The sequence below is a fragment of the Tribolium madens genome, unplaced genomic scaffold (genome assembly GCF_015345945.1).
Source record: "Tribolium madens isolate multiple individuals breed KSU strain unplaced genomic scaffold, Tmad_KSU_1.1 Scaffold_3;HRSCAF=73;Tcas5.2_LG2, whole genome shotgun sequence".
Classification (NCBI taxonomy): Eukaryota; Metazoa; Arthropoda; class Insecta; order Coleoptera; family Tenebrionidae; genus Tribolium; species Tribolium madens.
In genome coordinates, this window is record NW_025401006.1 from 12191576 (window position 1) to 12215144 (window position 23569).

Sequence of the window (23569 nt, forward strand, 5' to 3'; positions counted from 1 at the left end):
ATTAGTATAGGTTAATTAACATTTATTATCAAAAATAGTATAAATAATTTGAAAAAATTCACATACACAGAGTTTTAATGACAATCTCTAATGTTTTAGAATATGTTTTTAATAAATAAACATATTTTTATTGCTTATTTGTAAAAAAAAAGTTAATTCAATACTCCAAAAAATCGATAATTTGAAGAAACTCCAATAATTAGTTCGGCTAAAAGAGGTTCTACTGTATTTAGTAACCAGTCAGGGGATTACCCGCTATAAGCTGGCATAACTTTCACGGAAACGTTACATATTTTTATAATTTTCGATGTTTCCTCTAAATCTTTATTAATTGTAACCATTTCCTCATGAAAGATTGTAACACACTCCAAGAATACTTGATAAATGATTCACCGTTACGCAAGACGTCTCAATCATTCTTGCAACTTTTCCTTAGTTTGTGGAAAGTTGTAATTGTAATTATAATTTTTAATCTATTTTCTAACTAACTAAAAAAAGAGTTTTTTTGTCGTGTTGTTTTGATTTGATTATAAATTCGGCTTGGTGAATTATTTTTTGAACAATTTTGTTCCACTCAATTTTACCAAACTTAATAATCTTAAAACCATAAAATAAATAAGATCAGTTTCACAAGGTGATTTTTTCCCGTCATCTAGTAGGTAGCAAACAGATGGCTTCTTACGTAAAAATTTAGGTGTGTAAGAAGCAAATATGAGGATAGTACGTATTGTGTAATAACAATAATAACACCTTTTATTTTATTGGGTTTAATCACAGTTATCCGAATACCAATAGGAACTCTGGTTGGATAAGTTCTTTTGTTGCTTTACAAACCTCCAATGTCCCACGATAACATCCGGATATCTTTTGTACGGGAGTTAATAATTTTTCAGATATAAAAAACGAACGTTACATAATAAATTGTTTCATTGTCACAGCAGGGGTCCTCCTATGTTCGGAAAGTGTTGCAAATTAGAAACTCATTGAACTGAATGATAATGAGTGGTTTATTTTTAGTCGCTAGCTTTTTATCTACCCTTCCCACACTCATTTTTATTAAAAACACAACTTTCCTGCGAATAATTAAGGAGTTTTTTTTCAACAAAATGATTTTCTTCGTGTTGCGTCAGTGTCGCGGTCTGGTTACAGTGTGTTTCTAATTTTCTAGTTATTTACAAAACAGCCGTTGTTGCCTCTGCATTACGTGACCCTCGAGCTCAGACAGAGTGAAATTATATTTAGAAATCGCCGACAGTTACATCCATAGTTTATACAGGGTGATTTTTAAAAAACGGCAGGCGCTGTAGAATTCTTATTTATGACCTGATTTCAAAACTTTAAAAAACACAATTTTAGAATTTCACTATTTTTTTTTAATCACCCTATATGTTAACACGATTATTAGTCTGAAAATTTCAATATCGAAGACTTGTAGGGTTTCCTTTTCAAAGATTAACCTTGTTGAATGATGGATGAGATTATGTGGGGGGTTGTTAGACCGAAACCTCGCTTATAATTCGATTTAGGACTTTGCAACATGATGAAATAAATTTGACTTGGAAAGTAGTAAATTTGTATGCGCAATAATACTAAAAGGTCACGAAAGCTCCTTTTTTAATTTTCAATTCGGAAAATCAGTAAAAAAAATTCCAGCTTATTTAAGCGAGTATAATTTTCCATCCAGGTACGTAGTGATGTCCCGCATGTGTGTTGCTTGCTCCTTGTAAATAGTTCTTGTGTTTTTGGTGATTAATCTCGACTCACTTTTTTATGGTGCATTTTAGTTTAATTTTGCAATTAACAAGAGTGACTAATTGTTTTAAAGTTTTTTTTTTAATTAAGTCTGAGATGACATTTTTATTCATCGGAAGGTAAATTATCGAAATTTTGAAGACCGGAAGAAATTTCATTTCAAGGTTTCATGTCGTAATTTTATTTGCTCGTTCTAGATTTATTTTTCATTGAATGAACAAACAGTTTGAAATGTACGCAGAGTAACGTGCCGGACAAGAAAAGTAATTTTCTATTTTTATGCATCGTAAAGCTTTCTACTGAACTTATTTAAAGGAAATATTTTTTCCTGATTTCTTTGACTGCATTCTAACATAACATTAAAATTCTTTTTCATTCTATAAATAGGTCGACTACGATTTGAATTGCTTGAGCAATTAAAAAATTTTGTACAGGGTGACTATTAATGTTTGTGACAAAAAGCTATTGGCAACACTAAATTATTGGTAATTTTTACATTTATTCCGCAAATAATAAAAAAAGTTTGACGTTGAAGTTTGAGAGTCAGTTAAGTCAACTAAGATTGCCAACTTCAGAATGTAAATCACCCATTACCATGTTTTCAAATTTTCTGATCGAAGTGTCCTTTGACTTTGAAATTAAGTTGGCAACATAAAGTGTCAAATTCAAACATCACACTTTTATAGTAAATTGTCATTCATTTCCGTGACATAATTTGATATCATCAATAATTCAGTGTGGTGACGACTAAGCCGCTAACGATAAAAAAATTGACGTTTGAGTTTGAGAGTCAAGGTTGCCAACTAAGATGCCAAATTTTCTGATAGGACTTTGAAATTAAGTTGGCAACATAAACTGTCAAATTCAATAATCACATTTTTATAGACACTTGTCATTCGTCTCCGAAGACGGTTATTGATCACATCTGATATAACCAATAATTCAGTGTTAACCTGCAAAGTCACAAGCCTAAGGTCTGTTTTAAAAAAAATATTGGCAACACTGAATAATTTCTAATTTTTCTAATTTATTATATTAGAAATTAGGATGTTTTAGGTGACTATTAAGGGACAGTTTGGACATTTTTTTATTTTAAACAATTTTTTACTGTCTGCCCAAAATGTCCCTAAATCAATAAACTGGAGGAGAACTATAATCTTAAAAAGTTTGACGTTTGAGAGTCAGGTTGCCAATCCAAGATTTTGAATTTGACGCTAACTTGAGCATAAAAATTTGAGGATTAAGTTGTCAACATAAACTGTCAAATTCAAACGTCACAGTACTGTAGTCAATTGTCATTCATGCAACTTAATTTTAAAGTCAGATCACTTTCATTAGTAATTTTGTGTATCATTATAGAGCAAGGCTGTTTACTCTGTGTACTGCAAGTTGCGCAGCACATGAGTTGAAAAATCTTGATGTTTGTTGCAGATAAGTTTAAGCTCAGCAAAAGGAAAATCTCAATATCCATGGACTCTCTCTTCATATAACAGCGATTCTGGTTCACCTTATCCAGACTCGTTGGATAGATCTGTGCAACCGCCAACAATAGAAACTTCAAGTAGTCACCGTTTTCAAACCGCTAACACATTTTTATGGAATGTGAGCAGTACACAGAGTGAATTTTACGACAGCATTGATTCCAATATCACTTCCAGTTTGTATCAGCAAAACGGTGAGGATCTTGCAGAATGTGATTCGCTTGAAAAGCAGTTATCAGATATATCCGATCAGAAATAAGATTTCTCTGTGTCTGTATATTTACGAACAAAATATCTTAAAATTTTAACTCTAGTATTATTTTGCACGTTAAACATTCCGTAAAAATACATCAAGTGCTAGATTCAAGGGTAAATTTGACCACACAAATTTGTATTTCTTGAAAACCGGTGCTTGCATTGCACTTAGATAATGTCGACCTGTTTGTGAATTCAATTAATTTGGAGACAGGTGGATCCTGTTTTACTTTTATTGTATTGCATGATATTTTAGTATTTTAACTGTCTTGTAAATTAAACAATAAGCTATCTTTTTAAATAGTTATAATTTATCTCTTTTTATTAGTTTTTTATTTTTTCTCTTGTTATATTTGCTGTGTAGGACTGTGATAGGTAATATTCTGAAGAACTATTGGAAGAAGTGGCAATTTATACCTAAATTTAAGTTCCTTCAAGGTGAATCTTTTAATATCCTCACTAACTTTTCAGTTTTAAACGGTATTTATTATTTATTTCAGTTTTAAAATCGATTGAGGAGTATTTATTAATTTTAAGGAAATTTTAGTGAGGGATGTTTATTGTAAATTCAAATATCATAAGAAGGTGTAAACACAACGATCATCATGTATCAGTGTTGTAATAATTGTTTTCAAATGTAAAGACTGTCTTACTAACTGATATTAACAGTCTAAAGCCACATAATTTGTGATATATTAGAGTGCTCATTCACAAGCGTAGCTATTTCAATAAGTGTAAATGGTCATTCAAATTATTATAAGAACTATTAAATTACCATTTATGGAAGCAGATTTATAAAATGGCAATTTGTTTTTTTTAATTTTGTTATAGCGTTTTTATATTTGACTGATATTCATTTTATAAATCTGCAGTTAGGCAAAAGTATTGTAAATAGTTTCTGTTTATATGAATATAAACCATTAAAAATAAACTTTGTTTTCTTTCAAATTCCCATTAACACAACTTATTTATATTTAAAAAAATATAAAACATTTAATTAACAATTATAATCAATCAACCTTGTGTCGCTTTGGTTTTTCTAACGTTTTCAAGTGCTTCCAATTTCTTAATTAGGGTATCTATCTTTGTTGCAAGCATTTGAATAGTTTTCTCAATTTGATCAAGCCGTTCTTGTTGCCTAAAAATAATAATTTTAACTATTTACTTAAAAAAAAACAAAATTTACGTTATAAAATCGCTGACATGCACAAGAGTGGTATCTTCGTCCACTTTTTCCTTAGCTGAAAACAAATAATAAATCATGCAATAAATTCAATTTGGATTTTACCCATAGATTGTCCTTCCAGTTCCTTCATAATTTTTTTAATATCATAATCGCCTACTTCAGCCAAAGGATCGATGTTATAACGTGCAAAAAACATTTCTATTTCCAAGTCACTAAAACCACACCTGGAACAAAAAAATTAACTTTTTTTATTAATAATTGTTCCACTTACTTTTTAAGTGCATCGCGGATTTGTTGAATTGTGGCATTAAATTCGGCTTTTTGCTGTTGGAAATATTTTATATTGCACCCACATTTCTGCAGCATTTTATAGAATCCTTTCTTCAAAAATTCAGTCATTTGCATTTCATCGGGGGCTATCGCAATCTCGGTTTTAACATCAGCATAAGTGTCGTTAATAATAGCCAAAAACATATTCTAAAAAAATTTCGATGACTCTAATCCGGGTTTTTTTTTAAATTCCTATTACCAGTAACACAAAGAACACGAAGAAAATGTAAGCAAGAAAATAGATAGGTGCTAGAACTCTGTTCGCTTTTTCGATAGCTTGGTAGTCAAAATCGCCCAAAATTGTGCGTAACAGTGTGAACATCGCCACTCCAAAACTGCTAAAGTCCTCGACTTGGCTCCCAAACAACAAATATCCCAATAAAGCAAACGCGAAGAAGATAATGAAGAACATAATTGAGAAACCCAAAATGTCGAAAGCGCACTAAATCCAAAATTTAATTAATAGTAGATTACATGCGAGGTGGAAAATGTCTCATTCGCCAATAGTATATTACAATCGAGATGGAAAATGCGTCATTAATGACATTTCCATCGAGACTTGTTTACTATTTTATTCATAAAATAATAAAATATCCAATTTCGCAAAGCGAGTTTTTGATATTTGATGATTTCCCGACCATGGGATGTAATGACAAATTTCCCAACCTCCAAAATAAATTCATTTTTGTGTAATAGTTACCCGTTTCAGAGTGTTATTAAGCTGTCCCATTGTTTTGTTAAAGTTGAGGTATTTAAAGAGCTTGATGTAGGAAAAGAAGAGCAGGGAAGCAGCAAAATTGTTATATAAAATCCTCATTTCGGCCAAATACTCAAGATTTCCATACTGTTTCGGGTTTTTTTGTATTTTCAAAATCGCGTCATCAACATTTGGAAAAACCACAATGGAAGTGATGAGATTCGCAAATGCCATCTACAGAAAAACAACGCAATTTTTAATTAAACTAAAGTATTTTTAATTACGCCGATGATAATGACATCAATGTAAGTCCAAAATTGCAGAAAATATCTCAATTTGAAATAAATTATTTCTCTGATCTCTTCGGCTAGAAAAAACCCAGCGATGGCATAAACGGTACATTCAAAAACGAAAGTAACATAATCCCAGCTGTTTACGTAATGGATTAAATGGACGGCATGGAAAGAATGAGAAGGGAGTATACCACCGGTGGGTGGAAACTCAAAAATTAATCTATAAAAAAAATTAACCATTTTTGATTGATACGTGGAAATGTGACAGACTTGCAAACGCAAAATAAATTTAAATTTGCGTTGTAAATGGAAAAATCTATGAAAATAGCTCTGGTCCCCCGAGTTATCCACAAATTTTCTTTCAAGTCTCGAATTATTTTTCCTGTTTCATCGCTGTTTGTCGACAAATCTTGATAAAAACCTCCGCCTTCATACTTTGATATTTTTCCAGAAAAAGGGATGCTTTCAGTTTTCGCAGCAGTGTTGTAAGTCCACCTGGGAAAAAAACAATTCCAAATTTGAAATTCTTCGACCAAAAACTTGATAATTCTCAAAAGAAATCGAAAAAACCACTAAATCGGTTAAAAATAATTGTTTTTTTACAAGATTTTACTAAATTTACTTTTACTTTTTTCTTTAGTAGGTTGGTATATTTTTCAGGTAGAAGCACACTTATTTCGCAAAATTTCGCCAAAAATTCAACAAAACGGGACAAAAATGTGTTATTTTTGATTTTTTTCGAGTGTTTAAGCACGTTTTTGAGATAAATATAAAAAAATTCGTCAAAAGTTACAAAATTAAATCGAAATTGACATTATGTTTAGTTTGTTTCACTCGACTTACTTCATTTTCAGGCTAGTCTGATGATTTGTATTTTTATAAAAATTCAAATATTTTGATTTTTTGAAAATTAAAAAATATTTGTAACTCTGCGGTTACAACAAAAAATTGATACACTTATTTTTCAATTATTAATTAAAGAAATTATATCAAAAATATCTTTTAGAGCATTTTCCACGTTCTTCAACGAAAAACTTGATTATTTCGCCAAAATTTCTTAAAAAACACCAAATTGGTTAAAAATAGTTCTATTTGTTTTTTACTACATTTTACTAAACAAAGTCTCGAATGCTTGCTCTTGAAAATCACAAAACGAATGGAAATTGATGTTATTTTGTTTGTTTTACTCAATTTAATTAGTTTTTGAGCAAAATTAAGACAAAAATAAGCCGAGAAATCACAATATTTGAAAAATGCTTTTTTGTGCTAAAATCCCAGGTTTTTTTGCTAAAACAAACTAAAGATTAAAAAATAAAGTCGAAAATTAAATTATTTTTGTATTTCTCGAACGTTTTAGCACGTTTTTTGTTAAAAAGAAACCGAAAAATCACAGAATTAGGCCGAAAATGATGTAATTTTTACTTTTTTCGAGAGTTTAAGCAGATTTTTGATCTAGAAACTCCGTTTTTTCGCAATAATAATCACTAAATTATTATGAAAAAAAATTATTGTATTTTAATCTGGTGAATATAGGTGTAAATTTGGCGATTTTTTTATTTTTTGAGCACCCAGACGAGTTAATAGTCTTGTTAAAAACGCAAAATAGAAAAAATTTAAGCATACGCTGTTCCAGTTCCTAGGCCAAAGGGCTCCCGGTCTTCATCAGCAGGCCCATACAAATCATAACATGTTAAAAACAACCGTCGAAAGTACTCATGTATTATACAGGAATCATTCTTCACTTTGACCTGAAGAAAATGAAAAAAAAATTCAAATTAACGATCACTAGACATACTTGTCTTATTCGGGGAACCCCCAACAACTTGTTTTCAAAAAGAATCTTTTTGTCGTCCTCTTTGGCTTTTGAAACAGGATTGTACGGATTGTAGTAATGTTCCCAATAGAAATTCTCCAGCATTAAAGACTGTGTATACTGGAAGCCAAGTTTAAAAATAAAATAAAAATAAAAAAGCCAAATTTAATAAAATTTTTGGGCCTTACATGCCAAAAATCAGTCGCCGATCTGATTTCTTTATAATTAATATCTTTTTCATTAGCAGTTTGAAAATGTTTTTCCAAAAACTGGCCTTTAAGAGCTTGTGTGATGTAAAACATGGACGCGGACCGTCGCCCTACAGTACCTGCAAAACGTTTTTTTTTAATTTTTCTTCAATTGAAGAATTATTCGTTTTACAAATTGTAACAGCGACCACGAAGATTATATAAAGCACAGCTTCCCTAAACGTGGTGAAAAGCACATCCTGACGGGTGAAATCCTCAGCCATTGCTCGTGTCAACCACCGAACTTGAACGATTTTTTTTAGAAATTGTGATTTTTCTGAGCAAAATACCTTTGGTCTCCTTGGGTTCGCTCTTAGCTCCTTTATCCTTCGCCTTGTCGGGTTTGTCATCTTTTGCGTCAGTTTTGTCCTGGGCGTCTTTATTGGTGCCCTCTTTTTTCTTAACGTCCGGAGTTGCTTTGATTACAGCCTCTGGGGAATCGGGTTTTGGCTTCATTTTCACAAATTTGGAAAATTAATTGATGTTTGGCTGCTTTCCGAATTTGTTTATTTTTAGTAATTTCCATAGTGAAAGCATCACAAACGTGATTTTCAAAAATCGGGCGAAATTTGAAAATAATATTCAATTCGGTAATAAAAAATTAAAAAACTTAATGAAAAAAACTGCTTAATTGCGGTTACAGCAGTGTATAATTATAATATTACAAATATTAATCAATAATAATTTAATTTGTTTTAAAATCCTTAATAAATTTGGCAAAACATTTCCAAATTTTGTAGCTTTTTCTCTGAAAAACGCTTTGATTTGATTTAATTTTATTTTGGCAAAATTTGAGTTTTCCGCTGAAAAGCTAGCTAAATTAATCAAAATAGTTCATTTCAGATTTAATTTTCATAGACATTAACACATTGTAGACCTAATTTGGTGATTTTCTTCAATGTTTTAGTAAAATATTTCGCATTTCGTGGTCAAAAAAGTTTTAAATTTGTAGACAAAAACGTAAAACTAATTTTAGGTGTACGCAAGTAATTTTTGCTCAACTTTTTGTGGCCTGAATTTTCTTACTTAGTAGCCAGGCCTGGTGAAATTTTACGATATCTGGTAATTTTTTTAGAAATTAAAAAACCGCCGTAATTGTGGTTACAACTCTGAAAATAATAATAATAATAATAATAATACTGATACTGATTCTAAAATTGTTAATACATTTGGCAAAACATTTAAAAATTTTGTGGTTCTGACTGAAAAATGTCCCTGATTTCATAGAAAATAATTCATTGTAAGAGTTAATTTTACAATTCTTCGCCTTGTTTTTGCAAAATCTGTGAATTTTCCGCTAAAAAGCTAACTACATTTATGAAAATAAATTTTTTCAGACTTAATTTCATAGACAAACACATATTGTAGTCCTAATTTAGCGATTTTCTGCTCTGTTTTAGTAAAATCTTTAGAGTTTTTTTTGGTAAAAAACGTTTTTTTGTAGAAAAAAATCATAAAATAATTTTTTGTGTCCTCAGGTAATTTACTGCACAACTTTTTGTTACTATGATCAAAAAATGACGGATAAGCTCGTTAGTTTCGTACAGTAAATTTACTAAAAAATTACAAAAAAAATAATTACAAAATTCTGTAAACCAAAGTTTTGAAACTATTAATTAAGCTTCAAAATTGACGACATAATTTTATAATTTTGGTTTATGTTAATTTGTTACTTTTTCTAAAACAGAGAATTTCATTTTTAACAGTAAAAATTTATTTGTGTAAGACTTGCGACAATTAATTTTTTATTTAAAAAAAGTTAAGGTGTAAACTACCTAAAATTATATCTGACAACATTGGATAAATAAAATAAACCTTAATTGTTCGCTACTGTCATTATTTTTGCTGCTACATTACGTTGCCAGCTAAGTAAAATTCATAATTCATCATAGCTCAAAAAAAATAAGACAGGAGATTTTTTTAAGATTTTTACACACTCCCCAAAGCTTTTCCAAGAATGTATCATTTTTTGATCTTAAAATATTTTTGTAAATCCAACCTTAACTACCGATTTTTCCAAAATCTAAACGATTTTTTGTTTTTTTTCCTCAACTTTTTGTGTCCATAGGTAATTTTTTGGTCATTGTGACTGCGAGCGTATAAAAAGTTGTAAAGGCCTGAAATAAATCACTCGCAAATATTTTTTGATTGAATCATTTTTATTTATTGTTTTATTACAGTCTTCATATTACATTTATGTTTAGATTTACTTTTATTACATAAATATAGACCTGATGAATATTTTATTAGTTTTTATTAAAAATTGCAAGACACTAAATTAATGTGAATTTAAGGAAATGAAAGAACTAAAAGCAACAATAGGCGTTTAAAAAGTATAACAAATATATAAAACACACGATGATACATAAAATAGTGGGAAATTAAGTGGAGATTTTATAATATTAAAAAGAGAGCTAGCTTGAGAGAAATTATAAACTAGATCTTAACTCATCCATTCGATATAGCATCCTCCGTCGCATTTCTTGGTACCTACAAAAACAAGAAATAAATCAAAATACAAATATGTTTACATCAAATACTTGTCTTTAAGTCTCGCAACTTCCTTCTCTTCTTGGGAGTAATACTGATTTAAAATAGCCCGACATTCAGCTAATGACAGATTTAAGAATTGTGCTACTTCACTACTAACTTCGGGAGTATTGTGACTATCCATTAAAAACAATTTGGAGACATCTTCATGAGGCCCTAATAAAACACGTGTCAGTAGTGGATATTCATCCTCCTTTAGCCGTCTTTGCTCTGAGAAAAAAAAAAAACAAAAAATCATAAATTAAACAACACGAGTTACTCACCGCCATTATCTCGAACAACAAACAACGCAAAATTACTCCCATCACTATCAACTTTATATTTATCTAGCATTAAATTGATAACTTCTTGCGTATTGACTAGCGACGTCACCCAAACACTCATCTGACTCCCATGTGGTGGTGTAAAAAAACTAGTTTCACGGTCGTAAAAATGACCATTTATTGAACATCTTCTTTTCACTTTACTCCGTGACAATCTTTTGCCTGGTCTTCGTCTGATTGCTGTTGAGCCAGTTTTCGCAGGTCGACGAATAACAACATCGCCTAAAGCTTCCGACATTGTTGATATGTCTGAGGATCTATCAAATTCCGGGGAATGTGGATCCCGGACTCGTCCCAAACAATCCGGACCCGACATTGATCTATTTAAATGGTTGCTGGTCTCAAGCCAAGTATCATCTTTACTGATTGGCTTTTTTAACGGGGAAAGCTCGTCGGGGGCGGAGCCGTTTGCGACGGGGTTTTTCATTGTTTCGCTGTCCAAGGTGGCGGCACTGCTGTCTTCAGCATAACTGCAAAAGTATTTTTTCATTAATTCATTATCAAAGCTCAAAAAACAGCATAAAAATTGCAAAATAAACAAAAAAATTGTATAGAAAACTAGTAGAAATATTTGTGCCTCAACTCGCCGCTACGTGGTTCGTATCTCGCTTGAATGGATGTCTTCTTAATTAATAATTTTCTTTAATAGTAAAATCGCAAAAAACAGAATAAAAAGGAGAAAAAATAGTACAAAAGACTTATTATAGCGTTGTTTGTTCCTCAACTAGTCGCTACGCAGCTCGTATAGAAATTGCAAGCTCTTGCTTGAATGGATATCTAATTAATAATAATATCCCAAAAAACAGCATAAAAAGATGAAAATAGTAAAAAAAAGCAGTGTAAAAGACTCGTTACAGAGTCGTTTGTTCCTCAATCAACTCGCCGCTACGTGGCTCGAATCGAAATTTTAAACTCTGGCTTGAATGGAAATCTTCTTAGATAATTATTTTCTTTATTAGTAAAATCCCAAAAAACAGAATAAAAAGCGAAAAGTAGACAAGAAAAATTGTACAAAAAACTCATAGAATTGTTTGTTCCTTAACTCGTCGCTACGCCGCTCGTATCGTAATTTTAAACGATTGCTTCTTAATTAATAATAAAATCCCAAAAAAGCTCAAAACAGACAAAAAAGGAGTGTAAAAGACCTGTTACAGAATCGTTTGTTCCTCAACTCGCCGCTACGTGGCTCGTATCGGAATTTGAAACTCTCGTTTGATATCTTCTTAATTAATAATTTTCTTTAATAGTAAAATCTCAAAAAACAAAATAAAAAGCAGAAAGTAGACATTATAGCATTGTTTGTTCCTCAACTCGTCGCTACGCGGCTCGTATTAAAATTTTAATTTTAAACGATTTCTTGAATGAATAACATCCCAGAAAATAGCACAAAAAATGCAAAAAAAAAACACAAAAAAAAAACTAATATGAAAGACTCGTTACAGAATCGTTTGTTGCGACGCAAGATTTCTAAAACTTTTCTCTAGATTATGACAAAACAAATTAGACACCAAAAACAAATTAACGATACTTAATATAATAACCCACCTTATTATTTTCAACCTTCGATAATTCAGTGAATGAATCAATGAAAAATCCATAACACAAACGGTCATTACATGAAAATAACAATAGTAATAAAAAACTAAATTAATTAGATAAACAATCTTTGGTGATTTGTTGAGAAATTTGTAGATTTATACAAAATTTACACAGAGTGGTTATAAATGATTTTCATCTAGCCAGCTTTGGAATTTTTTTGTATGTAACTTTATTTGTGCCGCTATACTTTTTTTGAAAGCTCTAGTTCTGTCATTAGTGTCACTTATTAATTAATAATAAATTGTTGTTAATTAGACTTTTATTATTTCAACTAATTTCCAATAATAATTGATAATAATGTATACATTGGAAGAAAACAAGTTTATAATTGTAGTCTATACGCTTGGTAAACGGCGATTTTTACTTTTGAGTTAAAACAAGTAGGTACCCCTATTTTCGTAAAGCGGCATTTTACATGGAAAATTCACAGCTGGCTAGATGAAAATTATTTATAACCACTTTGTATAATACAATTATAATCAATTTAGTTTAAAAATGTTACTATTATAATCGCTCATTTACTTGATAGCTTAAGGAAATGACTAGACAATTTTGGCTAGGCTAAAATAATTATACTCATTACATGCTGTGTTCGGAAGCAGAAATGAAAAATAAAACTGTTAATAAGAAAAAACAGCTCAAAATTGCTAATAGCGACATTTTGGCCATTGTAAAACGTCTCTCAAGTGATGTTTTTCACACAAAAATCGCTAAAACTGTATTAACTTTACTGGTACTAATCCATGGTAGTATTTTATTGATTGAAATTTTCTCAACACTTTTTAAACCCAACATCGAAGAATTTGCACTAAAAGCACCAATTTTCTTCGGCCTCATTTATGTAAGTAAACTAAATGATTACAGTTTATCACTTGGTGATATTTTAGCCAACATCTAGTGCTTTCATATTACTTATAAACCCTAAATTGATTGACAATTTCCCAGACTATACAAAAATTTGGAATACCGAAAACATCGAACGTAAAGTTTACCAATCGGTTAAAAGATCCGCCAAAATAACAGTTGGTTATACTGTGGCCACTATTTCATTGTCCGTCATTTGTGGAACAACTTACGTGCAGTTTTTGCATCATGAGAATGAAATTTTTTTCGCCTATCAATTTTTTGATGATTTTTTTCCAAAGTATAGTTTGATTCTAAAAATCATTTATAAGTCAACGTTCCCGATTATGGGTTACATCGCCATCGTACATCCCATGCAAACCATCTATGGTATCGAACATATCAAATATCAAATTATGTTAGTGAAAAGTTGGGTGGAGAAAATAAATTCAGATGAAGAAAATTTATTTTATAGTGAAACATATCAAAAAAGTGTTCGCAAGCAACTAGTTAATTGTATTCAAAGACATGCCAGTATCATCACGTAAATTAATACTTCTTGTGATACAAATTATAAATAGTCGGTTTTAGCTTTTTGCACGAGAAAATTGCAAAAGAAGTCGGCAGCTTGTTTCTAATTGTTATTATAAATTCTGGACTTTGTTTCATGAGTATTTTGCTATTTATGTTGTCGGTAGTAAAATTATGACATTTGATTAATATTAAAATGATATAAATATAATTTTAGGGTTCTTTCTACAGAGAGTATTACCTAAGACTGGGTTTAACATGTTTCACTGCTGGATTTGTAGGCCTTGCGGGTATTTTTGGCCAACAATTGGAAAATGAAGTATTATTTATGACTAAATCATAAACAATACGTAAGATTTAAGATTTTTTTTCAGGCCGAGAACCTGGCTACTGTAACATGCAATCTAAAATGGTATTTTTTCGATTTAAAGAACAGAGCCATATACTTGATTTTTGTTGGGAATGTCATAAAACCTTTACAATTTAAATATTTAGATTTTGCTCTTAACCACGAACTCTCCTTACGGGTAAAATAATTTTTTCTATCGATTAATAATTTCAAGATTGTTTTTTTTTACAGTTTTTTAAACTCGTTTACACTGCTCTTTCTCTTATGTTAAAGATCAGACCGCATTTGAGTGAAAAACTCACTTCTGCAGACAACTCAACAAGATAAACCACTAAAATATACAGTATGTGGAATAAATTTAATATACTCGAATTATTTCTTTGTGTCCATTCTTTTTCTTTTATTTATTTCAATGTATTTTTTCCACTTGGATGCGTTAACAAAATGAGAAAACAGATTTTCATCAAAAAAATCGAAGTGTCCTATGACTGTAATTAAGTTGGCAACAGAAATCATCAATTTCAAACGTCACTTTTTCATAGTCAATTGTCATTCATTTCCGACGGGCGGCCGCTGGCATGGCCGTCAAGTGACCTGATTTGATATCATCAATAATTCGGTGTTGCCAACTTAATTCGGATCGGAAATTTATTTGAAAACATGGTATTTGCTCTTGTCAAAAATTCAACATGTTCAAAAAAATAAAGAGTAATCAATTTTATCGTTTTAGTGTGGAAAAGGAAAAAAACTCATTGAGTACTGAGTTAGGACTATTTAACTTTTTTATAGTATTTAAAACTGATGCATAAAAAAATTCACTTCTGCAGAAAACACAACACAATAATTATAAATGATAAATAAAACTCTTACTGCACAGAAGATTTTATTTTTTGAGTATAAACGACTAGAATATATATTTAGTTTGCTTCACTCGAGTTAATTCTTTGTATTCATTATTTTTCTTTTGAAATTGTTTTTTCTTTTTTGTTGTAATGAAATTTGAGAAAACCGTTTTTTTTTATTGTCCTGTGACTGAAATTAAGTTGACAACACAAATTATCAATTTCAAACGTAATTTTTTAGTCAATTGTCATTCGTTTCCGACTGGCATGACCGTCTCTTGTCACAATCTTATATCACCAGTAATTCGGTGTTGCCAACTTAACTTTTTATAATTTATATTTTGGAAATTGTTTTTTTTTATTTTAACGAGAAAATTTGAAAAAACTCGTTTTTTATAAAAAGTTGCTATGACTGATTAAGTTATTAAGTTGGCAACAGAAACTATCAATTTCAAACGTCACTTTTTTATGGTCATTTGTCATTCAATTCCGACGGGCGGCCACTGGCATGGCCGCAATCTGATATCACCAGTAATTCGGTGCTGCCAACTATTTTTTTTTTATTTTAATTCGAAAATTTGAGAAAACTCGTTTTTTATCAAAAAAAAAAAACGAAGTGTCCTACTGAAATTAATTTGGAAGCAGAAACTATCAATTTCAAATGTCACTTTTTTATTGTCAACTGTCATTCATTTCCGACGGGCGAGCACTGGCACAGCCGTCAAGTGACACAATTTGATATCACAACTAATTCAGTGTTACCAACTTAATTTCAAAGTCATAGGTCACTTTGATTGAAAAAAATGAAATAATGGATTTTTTCGTTCCTACTTTACCTTTCTGTTTTTGTACTGCTATCATTGCTTTGTGTGGAAGAACTCGTATCAGTGCTAGACTGTGATGGCAGTGGCACAGGCATTGTTTGATATAACTTATCAGACTCATCAAATTTTCTCTCCACTTGTAACAACTCATCCAATTCATCCCATTCCAAATTTTTAACATCTAATTTCGATGGCAATGTTACACTTTTCGGTAAAATCTCCAAAGGGGGTGTTATTGGACTATTCTCGGCTGTACTTGTATCAGTGGAAACCCCACTTTCAATCCCAGTATCTGACTTTAAACTAATATCTAAACTAGTTGAAACATCTGAACATGTAGAAATATCGTTATAACTGGTATCACGTGAGAGGCTTTGTACATCATCATCTGAATCATTATCCGTACTTGCGGACATTCGATATGAATTTCGTTTCCTGACGGTGACCACCGTTCTCTGGTCGTCGTTTTCCTTCAAATGGATGACCCCTTGCACCCCCCAGTGTATCCTCAACGAGCCTTCCAAAATCAACCGACCGTTGACTTCCCGACTGCGAACTTCTCCACTCTTCCCTTCGAAGAACTGGTTGTACGCCTACAAATTTTTAAAAATGTCATATGACAATTCTTAACCGTTTGAAGGTCGGGAAATTTGTCATTACATCCCTTCGTCAAGAAATAGAGTTCATAGAAACCAAAAAGGATATCGATGGAAGGGATGCGCAGAGACGAAAACTCGTCGCTGACGAATCCATTCATAAATACAGGGTGTTTACAGTCTTGGAGTTGAAAATTGACCTAGTAATAGAAGAATACAGAAATACTGTAACCGAGAAAAAAACTAACACAATTGTTATTATTAATTCCAAAATATTGGTACACGGTTTGAGGGTCACTGGAATTATTTCCTTGTCCAGATAATATTGTATTGTTGCAACAAATAAAACAATTGTATCCATGACAATGAAAGAGAAAAGTCACTTCATAGTTTTGACACTGTCATCATTTGATCTGTTTTTGCTTTAGTTTTTATCAAAATTCGAAGATATTCTGTTTAATCTCTTGTAGCGAAATGGTTTCCAACAGGTTTGATTCGTTTTTCTTAATTTTTTTCCAAATTTATGAACATGAATGACAAATATTAAAATAATAAATTGGTTGTCGTGATTTTGATTTACGGTGAAACACAAGGTAATGATACTAATGGCCATTGTTGCAGCCGAAGCAGCAGTTCTCAAACAAATAGTATAAAATGAATTATAACGCATATAACGTGAATTTGTATTTTATATAGTGCATTAGTTTTCTTCTACCGTGAATATCAATCATCTCATTTAAATTTCAACCCCAAGACCGTAAACACCCTGTATAGGGGAGTTCTGAAATCAGCTGAGAGCAGTGGCGTGTATTCGAACTTATTTATTTGAAGAAAACAAACAATTCATATACTGTAATAAAAAAAAATTTTATTACTTTATTAATAAATAACATTTTTAAGGCAATTATTCAACAAGGTTCAAATTATTATAAAAATAAAGTCCATTTCCAAACCACAAGTCTTTAATCACTATTTGCAGTGCACAAGTTGAGCTGCAGACGTACGTACCTATATTTTTTATTACATAATACATTATATTGTAGTATAATGAAAAAAAAAAAATTTTAATTTTAAAATAGTTATCAAAATGTAGTATATCTTTGCATAAGAATAGTAAATATATTTTATTAGTTTTATAGTAAAAAATTCCATTTTGACTTACGAGTATAAAGTGACAATTTGAAATTACTAAGGCCCATCAGTTATATAAAAAATTAATCGCCTGTAATTCTGATTTAAACCCATAACAACAATTTTTGTAAAAAATTGAGGGTTCATCTTCTTACATCTTATTGACTAGGTATGAAAACAAAACATCACTAAAAAATGTTTAATATACCTACTTATTAACAGGGGCATCTTAGAAATGTTAACTTTGAAAAATTAATTAAAATCAATTATGATACAAAAATTGTTTTTTAATATGTTTACATTTTTAATAAACGAATCTATTTGTTACTGTTTGTTCGTATTTTATTTATACACAAATTCATATCACCGTATATTTGAAATAATCGTGGATCATCGTATGATTTTTTTATATTTAATATCTCTGTCAATGAATATACGAAAAAAAATGCAACTCTACAATTCCCTTTTTATCATAGTGTTACGCCACTGATCAAGTTTCCCCACTACACCAAGTACGCATTGGCTCCGCCTATCGATATCCTTCTTGGTTTCTATGAACTCTAACTTGTTTGACACATGTTTACCGACCTCGATTGTAATATACTATTGAGTAATGACATATTTCCCACTTTGCGTGTAATACACTATAAACCGGGAATTCCCACCTTTAGTTTTGCCTCCAGTTGGGTCCTGGGTAGCGAAGGCCCGTTTCCGATTTTGGGGAAGTCTTTCTGTAGGCCGAAACTCTTGTGGGACTCCACTCTGGTCCCGTGTCCGAACAGCTGGGGCCCGAAGAGGGCCCCATAACAAGGCACATGACAGTAAGGGACTCCTTTGTGCTCCGCGTGCTGGCCCGGATTTAACCTCTTGCCACATTCTTCACACCGCAAACACTCCGGATGCCAATTATATCCCAGAGACTGCTTTCTTTCCGCTGCAATGCCAATTTTAAAGCTATTTAACCTTGAATTTCAAGTCGGTTTGACATTCTTGCATGTGGAGGTGTGACATTATAAACAAGCACACTTGATTGCACTAGCGACTGAATTTTGGGGGGTTATCATGCTGGGGGCTGCAGAAGGGGCAAATGGTCAATTCAATGGTTAAGCTTACCAAAATATACGGGTTTTCCGCACTTGTGACATTTCCACATTATATTACATTGAAATAAAACGAACAAGCACTAAACACAACTTAAAACAAGGGAAATTAAACATTTGGTTCACATTTACGACACTACATGGCCTTTGAAACACAACAGTCAACATCAGATGATCCCACAGACGTACCCCAAGTCATGTTAGGCGGAAGAATAGCAAACACAACGCAACCCGGCAACATCAGGTGTATTTTGGGTTGTCTGCACTCTATTCTTTGTTAAATATTGAATTTTTTAATTACCTAGATTATTATAATTTTTAAGTGAATTAATAAAATAGTATGTTAAAATACAAGTTTTTTTTTTCAAGTTTGTGTTTTTTATACTGCTTCTAAAAAAAATAAGAAACTGACATTTGTCATTGTGCGTAATCTGGAAATGAATTCCAAATGTTTTTTGATATTTGACACCAAAAATTCGGAAATTGGTAAACTTATTGAAGGCAATTATCTTCCAACGGTCACCAACCTTAAAAACAAAAAATATACTAGGCTGTACGCTCGAAAGCTGTTGACCAGTGTTGCCAGGCCTTGTAAAATTTCACTAGATATGGTGATTTTCCTGCTAGTGGTGAAAATTTTTGTCAAAATTTTAATATCAGGTGATTTTTTAAAAATGAAAAAGTCTGCAGTTACAACAAAAAATTAACACACTATTTTTTCAATTATTAATTAAAGAAATTATGTCAAAAATATCTTGTCGAGCATTCTCCACCTTTCTCCAAAAACTCGATTATTTGGTCAAAATTTCTTTAAAAAAACACCAAATTGGTTAAAAATAGTTCTGCATATTTGTTTTTTACTAAATTTTATTAAACAAAGATAAGATAATTTACTTTTGCCTTGCTCGAATGCTTTAGTAGGTACATTTTTCAGATAGAAACATAATTATTTGGCAAAATTTCGTTAAAAATTCAACAAAAAAGAGGCTATTTTGCGCTTTTTTAACATAAAAATAAAGAAATTAAATATTTTATTTAAACAGGCTAAAAATTACAAAATTAAATCGAAATTGGTATTCATTGATTATTCGATTTTATTTGCAAAATCTTGTCCAAACGCCTAAAAATTACAAAAATAATCGAAATTAATATTAGTTTGTTGATTTCATCCGATTTAACTGTTTTTTTTTTTTTAATTAAGACAAAAACAAGCCTAGAAACCACAAAATTTGGTCAAAAATATTTTTAAGCACATTTTTGTACTAAAATCTCAGGCTTTTTTCGAGATTTCGCTAAAACAAAATAAAAAAATTATTACGTCAAAAATTAAATTATTTTTACATTTCTCAAAGGTTTTTCAGCTCTAATTTTGCAAGATTTCGTTAAAAACAAGCCAAAAAACCACAGAATTAGGCCTAAAATATATTTTTTTTTTTGCTTTTTCGTAACTATTTCACGGAACAGGGTGAATTTTATTTTTTTCGGGGTTGGCAACACTGTTGTTAAAGAGCTAGAAACATCGGTATTCAGTATTGCCAACTCATTCTTGATTTTTAAGTCAAAGTTGATTTTTAACTCAAAAAGAGTACATTTAACATTAAAATTTAATTAAAAACGTAAAATTGTAAAATTTTTCTGGGACCAGAATAATTCTACAGTTTTTTCAAAAAAATCCTCGAACAGGTCGATTTTATTTTTTTAATGCTATATTTTGAATTATAGTGACATTTATGATGTTTTAAATAGCACACATCTTTTTTCTGGTAATAAGGAAAAAGAAAAAAAAAACTAAAACCTAAAAAAAACTAATTTAAAAAAATTAAAAAAATATTGACACAAAACACAAAAGGCTTTATCTTTTTGTTATTGATTTTTTGTATATTTTTTTAAATAATTAGCATGAAAACACTTAATATGAAACCTAAACACAAAAAAAAAAACAAAAAACAATCACTCCTTATAAAATAAAGCAAGAACAAGAAGATAAAGCTCTTTGTATAAAACTTTCTATAATTTTTTTAAGATTTTTTATTTTATTTTTTTTTTGCTTTTTGTAACTATTTCACAGAACAGGGTGAATTTTATTTTTTTTGGACTGGCAACACTGCTGTTAAAGAGCTAGCAACACCGGTGTTCAGTATTGCCAACTCATTCTTGATTTGTAAGTCAAAGTTGATTTTTAACTCAAAAAGAGTACATTTAACATTAAAATTTAATTAAAAACATAAAATTGGTGAAATTTCACATTATTATACAGCGAGGGCGAAAATGTGCGCTTGCGTGCTTGTGATTAAAAATCAATTGTTGCGCATCAGGTGTAGATATAGCAATATGTAATCGATAATAAAAAATGGCGCTAGATTTCGCGGCTACTTATAAAATCCTAGTTTTAGGTGATTCGAATGTTGGTAAAACATGTATAGTGCATCGTTTCTGTGATGAAAGATATTACGATACATACATATCCACTATAGGTAATAATTAATTCGCGATTGATTGTGAAAGTTCATTAAATAATAAATCACATTCCAGGCATAGATTTTAAACAAAAAATTGTTAATCTTGATGGCGTCCCAATTAAACTGCAAATTTGGGACACAGCCGGTCAGGAGAGATTTCGAACCCTCACAACAGCCTATTATCGAGGCGCAATGGGAATTTTACTTTTATATGACGTCACTAATTTAGAATCTTTCAATCATATAACATATTGGCTTCAAAATATAGAAGAGGTACCGAATTTTTCCCTTTTTTTTTTTTAAACAAGTTTAGTTTATTGGCATTGTAGAACGCTTCCCCTCATGTAATCACCGTCTTGGCTGGAAATAAATGTGAATCACCAGACAGAATCGTTGACAGTGAAAGTGGACAAAAGGTAAACACCACCAACAACAAACAAACCAAATTAATCATCTTTTCCAGATTGCGGAACATTTCGATTTAACTCATTTTGAAGTCTCCTGCAAGGACAATGTTAACATTGAAGCGTCTTTTATGACTTTAGCTAGGAAAATTCGTGAGAAACGGGAACAAAAAGTGAGCCATTATGACAGGGTTTCCCCTAATCTAAAACATTCTTACAGGGTTATGCTTTAAATGAACCAATCAAAGAAGACAATTCTGATCTTCTTAAACCCAAAACTGAGCTTCAAATTCGTGCATGTTCAGCATGTTAATTCAAGACTGTCAATGAGCTATCAAATAAGTATGTGGTAACTGTAAGTAAAGCTTTAAAAATGTACGTAAACACACGCTCAAAACTATTAAAATGTAAGATATAGACTATACAAGGTGTCCGAAAAAAACAATGATAGATTTCGGGGGGTGTGGTTCCCTACGTCAAAATAAGCAAAAAAGGGAGCTTATAGTTATATCAGGTGAACAAAATAAAATATGGAACCAAACTATTTATTTTTTGAGAAAACTAATGTTGTTTTTGAGTTTTGCACAATTTTTTTTTTCATTTCCATACAAATTTCTAGGGATTTTTCTTCTTATTTTGAGCTATGGGACCACCCCCCGATGTCTTCCAATATTTTTTTCTGACAACCAGTATACAGGGTGAGTCTACCAAAAGTATATTTTAACTTAATATCAAAAACTAATAGTCATGTGAATTTTTTCATATTTTTTCTCCTGTTTGTTGTAATAAATATTAGTTAATTTATGTTAGGTGGTTGAAAAAAAAATTGTATTATTTCTAACGTTCCGTTTCAAAATGTATTTTTACGAATTATATATTGACTGACACTTTTATTTAATTTAAAAAAATACGCCATTTTTCGCGTGCAGAATAGAAATTTTTACACAAAATGTGTGAAAAAATCTGAAAAATTAAAATGCACAGACAGCGAAATTTTTTTTATGGTAAAAGCTGATCTTTGTATGATTATGTTTTTGATATAAAGTTAAAATATACTTTCAATGGACTTGTTGTATTCCGGAAAATTGTCCACCGAAATTGCAGGAATTCCTATAAATCCAAATTAATTCCTGTAATTCCAAATTCATTCCAATTATCTCCGATAATTCCAAAAATAATTCCAGTAATTTTTAAAAAATTCTAGTAAATCCAAAAAAATTTCGACGAAATTCCAGTAATTCCAATAATGTATCTTAAATCAATAGTTCTAAGCAATTTTCAAAAAAATTATCAGATAATTTTGATAATTCCAAATAATTCGACGCAATTTCGATTAATTCCGAAAAATTGTACAACTTATTCCAGAGTTAACGACTTCTCGTATGGATTCATTAATTAGTTTCTTAATTGTTAGACGTTTTCGATGGAGAAAAATATCATTGTTAGAAATTCTTCCAAAGATTTATCAAATATTTATTTGATAGCATCAGTGCGAATAGCAACCCTCCCCATATACACAAATCTGCCGATTTATAATTTTTTTAATATACTCGTACTTGTTTTTATTAGGACAAAGCAATAACTGTTATTGTTATCTGATTAACCGTGCTGATTTTTTTAGTGCAGAATCTTAGTTTGAAATAGAAACGCACAAATGATAAATATCACTTTTCTTCAAACACGAAAAGTTTGAAATACTCAACTAAATGTTTCTTTTTTAGTAAGACTGATGCTTAATATATGTACTAAAATCTACTATAAGTTGTTACTATATTCTTCACAGGTGTTCCAGAAATATCTAGTATAGCGATCGATTTTTAATTTTTTATAGGATAAGTCTGGGCGAGATGGACTTTTACATATTTTTATGTATTTAAAACTTTCGAATTGTATAAAAATGAGAGATCTTTCTGGAACACTTTGAAAAGAAGTTGCTCAGTAATATGCATAGTTGCGAAGCTTG

The 23569-nt window shown here is 30.7% G+C and overlaps 4 protein-coding genes across 9 annotated transcripts in view; 2 read left to right on the forward strand and 2 right to left on the reverse strand.

The window, feature by feature from the left end:
• Window positions 1-4410, forward strand: part of LOC123006907 — a 40740-nt gene extending 36330 nt beyond the window's left edge. For 5 of the 6 annotated variants that reach the window (XM_044401820.1, XM_044401818.1, XM_044401819.1 and 2 more), the window contains one exon: window positions 3184-4410. In XM_044401820.1, the coding sequence (XP_044257755.1) occupies window positions 3184-3492 (309 nt within the window). In that variant the 3' untranslated portion in view covers window positions 3493-4410. The remainder of the gene's footprint in view (window positions 1-3183) is intronic. The other variant, XM_044401823.1, reaches the window with a different exon arrangement.
• Window positions 4411-4442: 32 nt separating this feature from the next.
• On the reverse strand, window positions 4443-8551 carry LOC123007570 (polycystin-2-like). The gene is made up of 13 exons (XM_044402945.1): window positions 8346-8551; window positions 8189-8299; window positions 7996-8135; window positions 7790-7927; window positions 7618-7742; window positions 6265-6489; window positions 5986-6214; window positions 5705-5935; window positions 5204-5446; window positions 4946-5151; window positions 4777-4898; window positions 4675-4729; window positions 4443-4626 (listed from the first exon to the last, which is right to left on the reverse strand). The coding sequence occupies exons 1-13, from the start codon at window positions 8509-8511 to the stop codon at window positions 4503-4505; spliced, it is 2115 nt and encodes a 704-aa protein (XP_044258880.1). The 5' UTR covers window positions 8512-8551; the 3' UTR covers window positions 4443-4502.
• A 1650-nt stretch (window positions 8552-10201) lies between these two features.
• On the reverse strand, window positions 10202-18961 carry LOC123007024. The gene is made up of 6 exons (XM_044402029.1): window positions 18757-18961; window positions 18309-18577; window positions 15929-16509; window positions 10869-11398; window positions 10596-10815; window positions 10202-10545 (listed from the first exon to the last, which is right to left on the reverse strand). Exons 1-6 carry the CDS (start codon window positions 18794-18796, stop codon window positions 10485-10487), a joined length of 1701 nt encoding a protein of 566 aa, XP_044257964.1. The 5' UTR covers window positions 18797-18961; the 3' UTR covers window positions 10202-10484.
• A 2120-nt stretch (window positions 18962-21081) lies between these two features.
• Window positions 21082-23542, forward strand: LOC123007399 (ras-related protein Rab-8A-like). The gene is made up of 5 exons (XM_044402685.1): window positions 21082-21217; window positions 21276-21475; window positions 21532-21618; window positions 21666-21779; window positions 21827-23542. The coding sequence occupies exons 1-5, from the start codon at window positions 21094-21096 to the stop codon at window positions 21917-21919; spliced, it is 618 nt and encodes a 205-aa protein (XP_044258620.1). The 5' UTR covers window positions 21082-21093; the 3' UTR covers window positions 21920-23542.
• The last annotated feature ends 27 nt before the right edge of the window (window positions 23543-23569 follow it).

What these genes read in the sequence shown, in the direction of transcription:
- LOC123007024 (XM_044402029.1), bottom strand. Translation starts at nt 18,796, where the DNA reads ATGTGGAAATGTCACAAGTGCGGAAAACCCGTATATTTTG. An exon ending in AACTGGAGGCAAAACTAAAG is followed by an intron (nt 16,510 to 18,308) that starts GTGGGAATTCCC and finishes AAAAATTTGTAG; the next exon opens with GCGTACAACCAGTTCTTCGA. An exon ending in AGCAGTACAAAAACAGAAAG is followed by an intron (nt 11,399 to 15,928) that starts GTAAAGTAGGAA and finishes ATACTTTTGCAG; the next exon opens with TTATGCTGAAGACAGCAGTG.
- LOC123007570 (XM_044402945.1), bottom strand. Translation starts at nt 8,511, where the DNA reads ATGAAGCCAAAACCCGATTCCCCAGAGGCTGTAATCAAAGCAACTCCG. An exon ending in TCGTGTTCTTTGTGTTACTG is followed by an intron (nt 5,152 to 5,203) that starts GTAATAGGAATT and finishes AAATTTTTTTAG; the next exon opens with AATATGTTTTTGGCTATTAT. An exon ending in ACTGGAAGGACAATCTATGG is followed by an intron (nt 4,730 to 4,776) that starts GTAAAATCCAAA and finishes ATTTGTTTTCAG; the next exon opens with CTAAGGAAAAAGTGGACGAA.
- LOC123007399 (XM_044402685.1), top strand. Translation starts at nt 21,094, where the DNA reads ATGGCGCTAGATTTCGCGGCTACTTATAAAATCCTAGTTTTAGGTGAT. An exon ending in GGCTTCAAAATATAGAAGAG is followed by an intron (nt 21,476 to 21,531) that starts GTACCGAATTTT and finishes TTGGCATTGTAG; the next exon opens with AACGCTTCCCCTCATGTAAT. An exon ending in GTGAGAAACGGGAACAAAAA is followed by an intron (nt 21,780 to 21,826) that starts GTGAGCCATTAT and finishes ACATTCTTACAG; the next exon opens with GGTTATGCTTTAAATGAACC.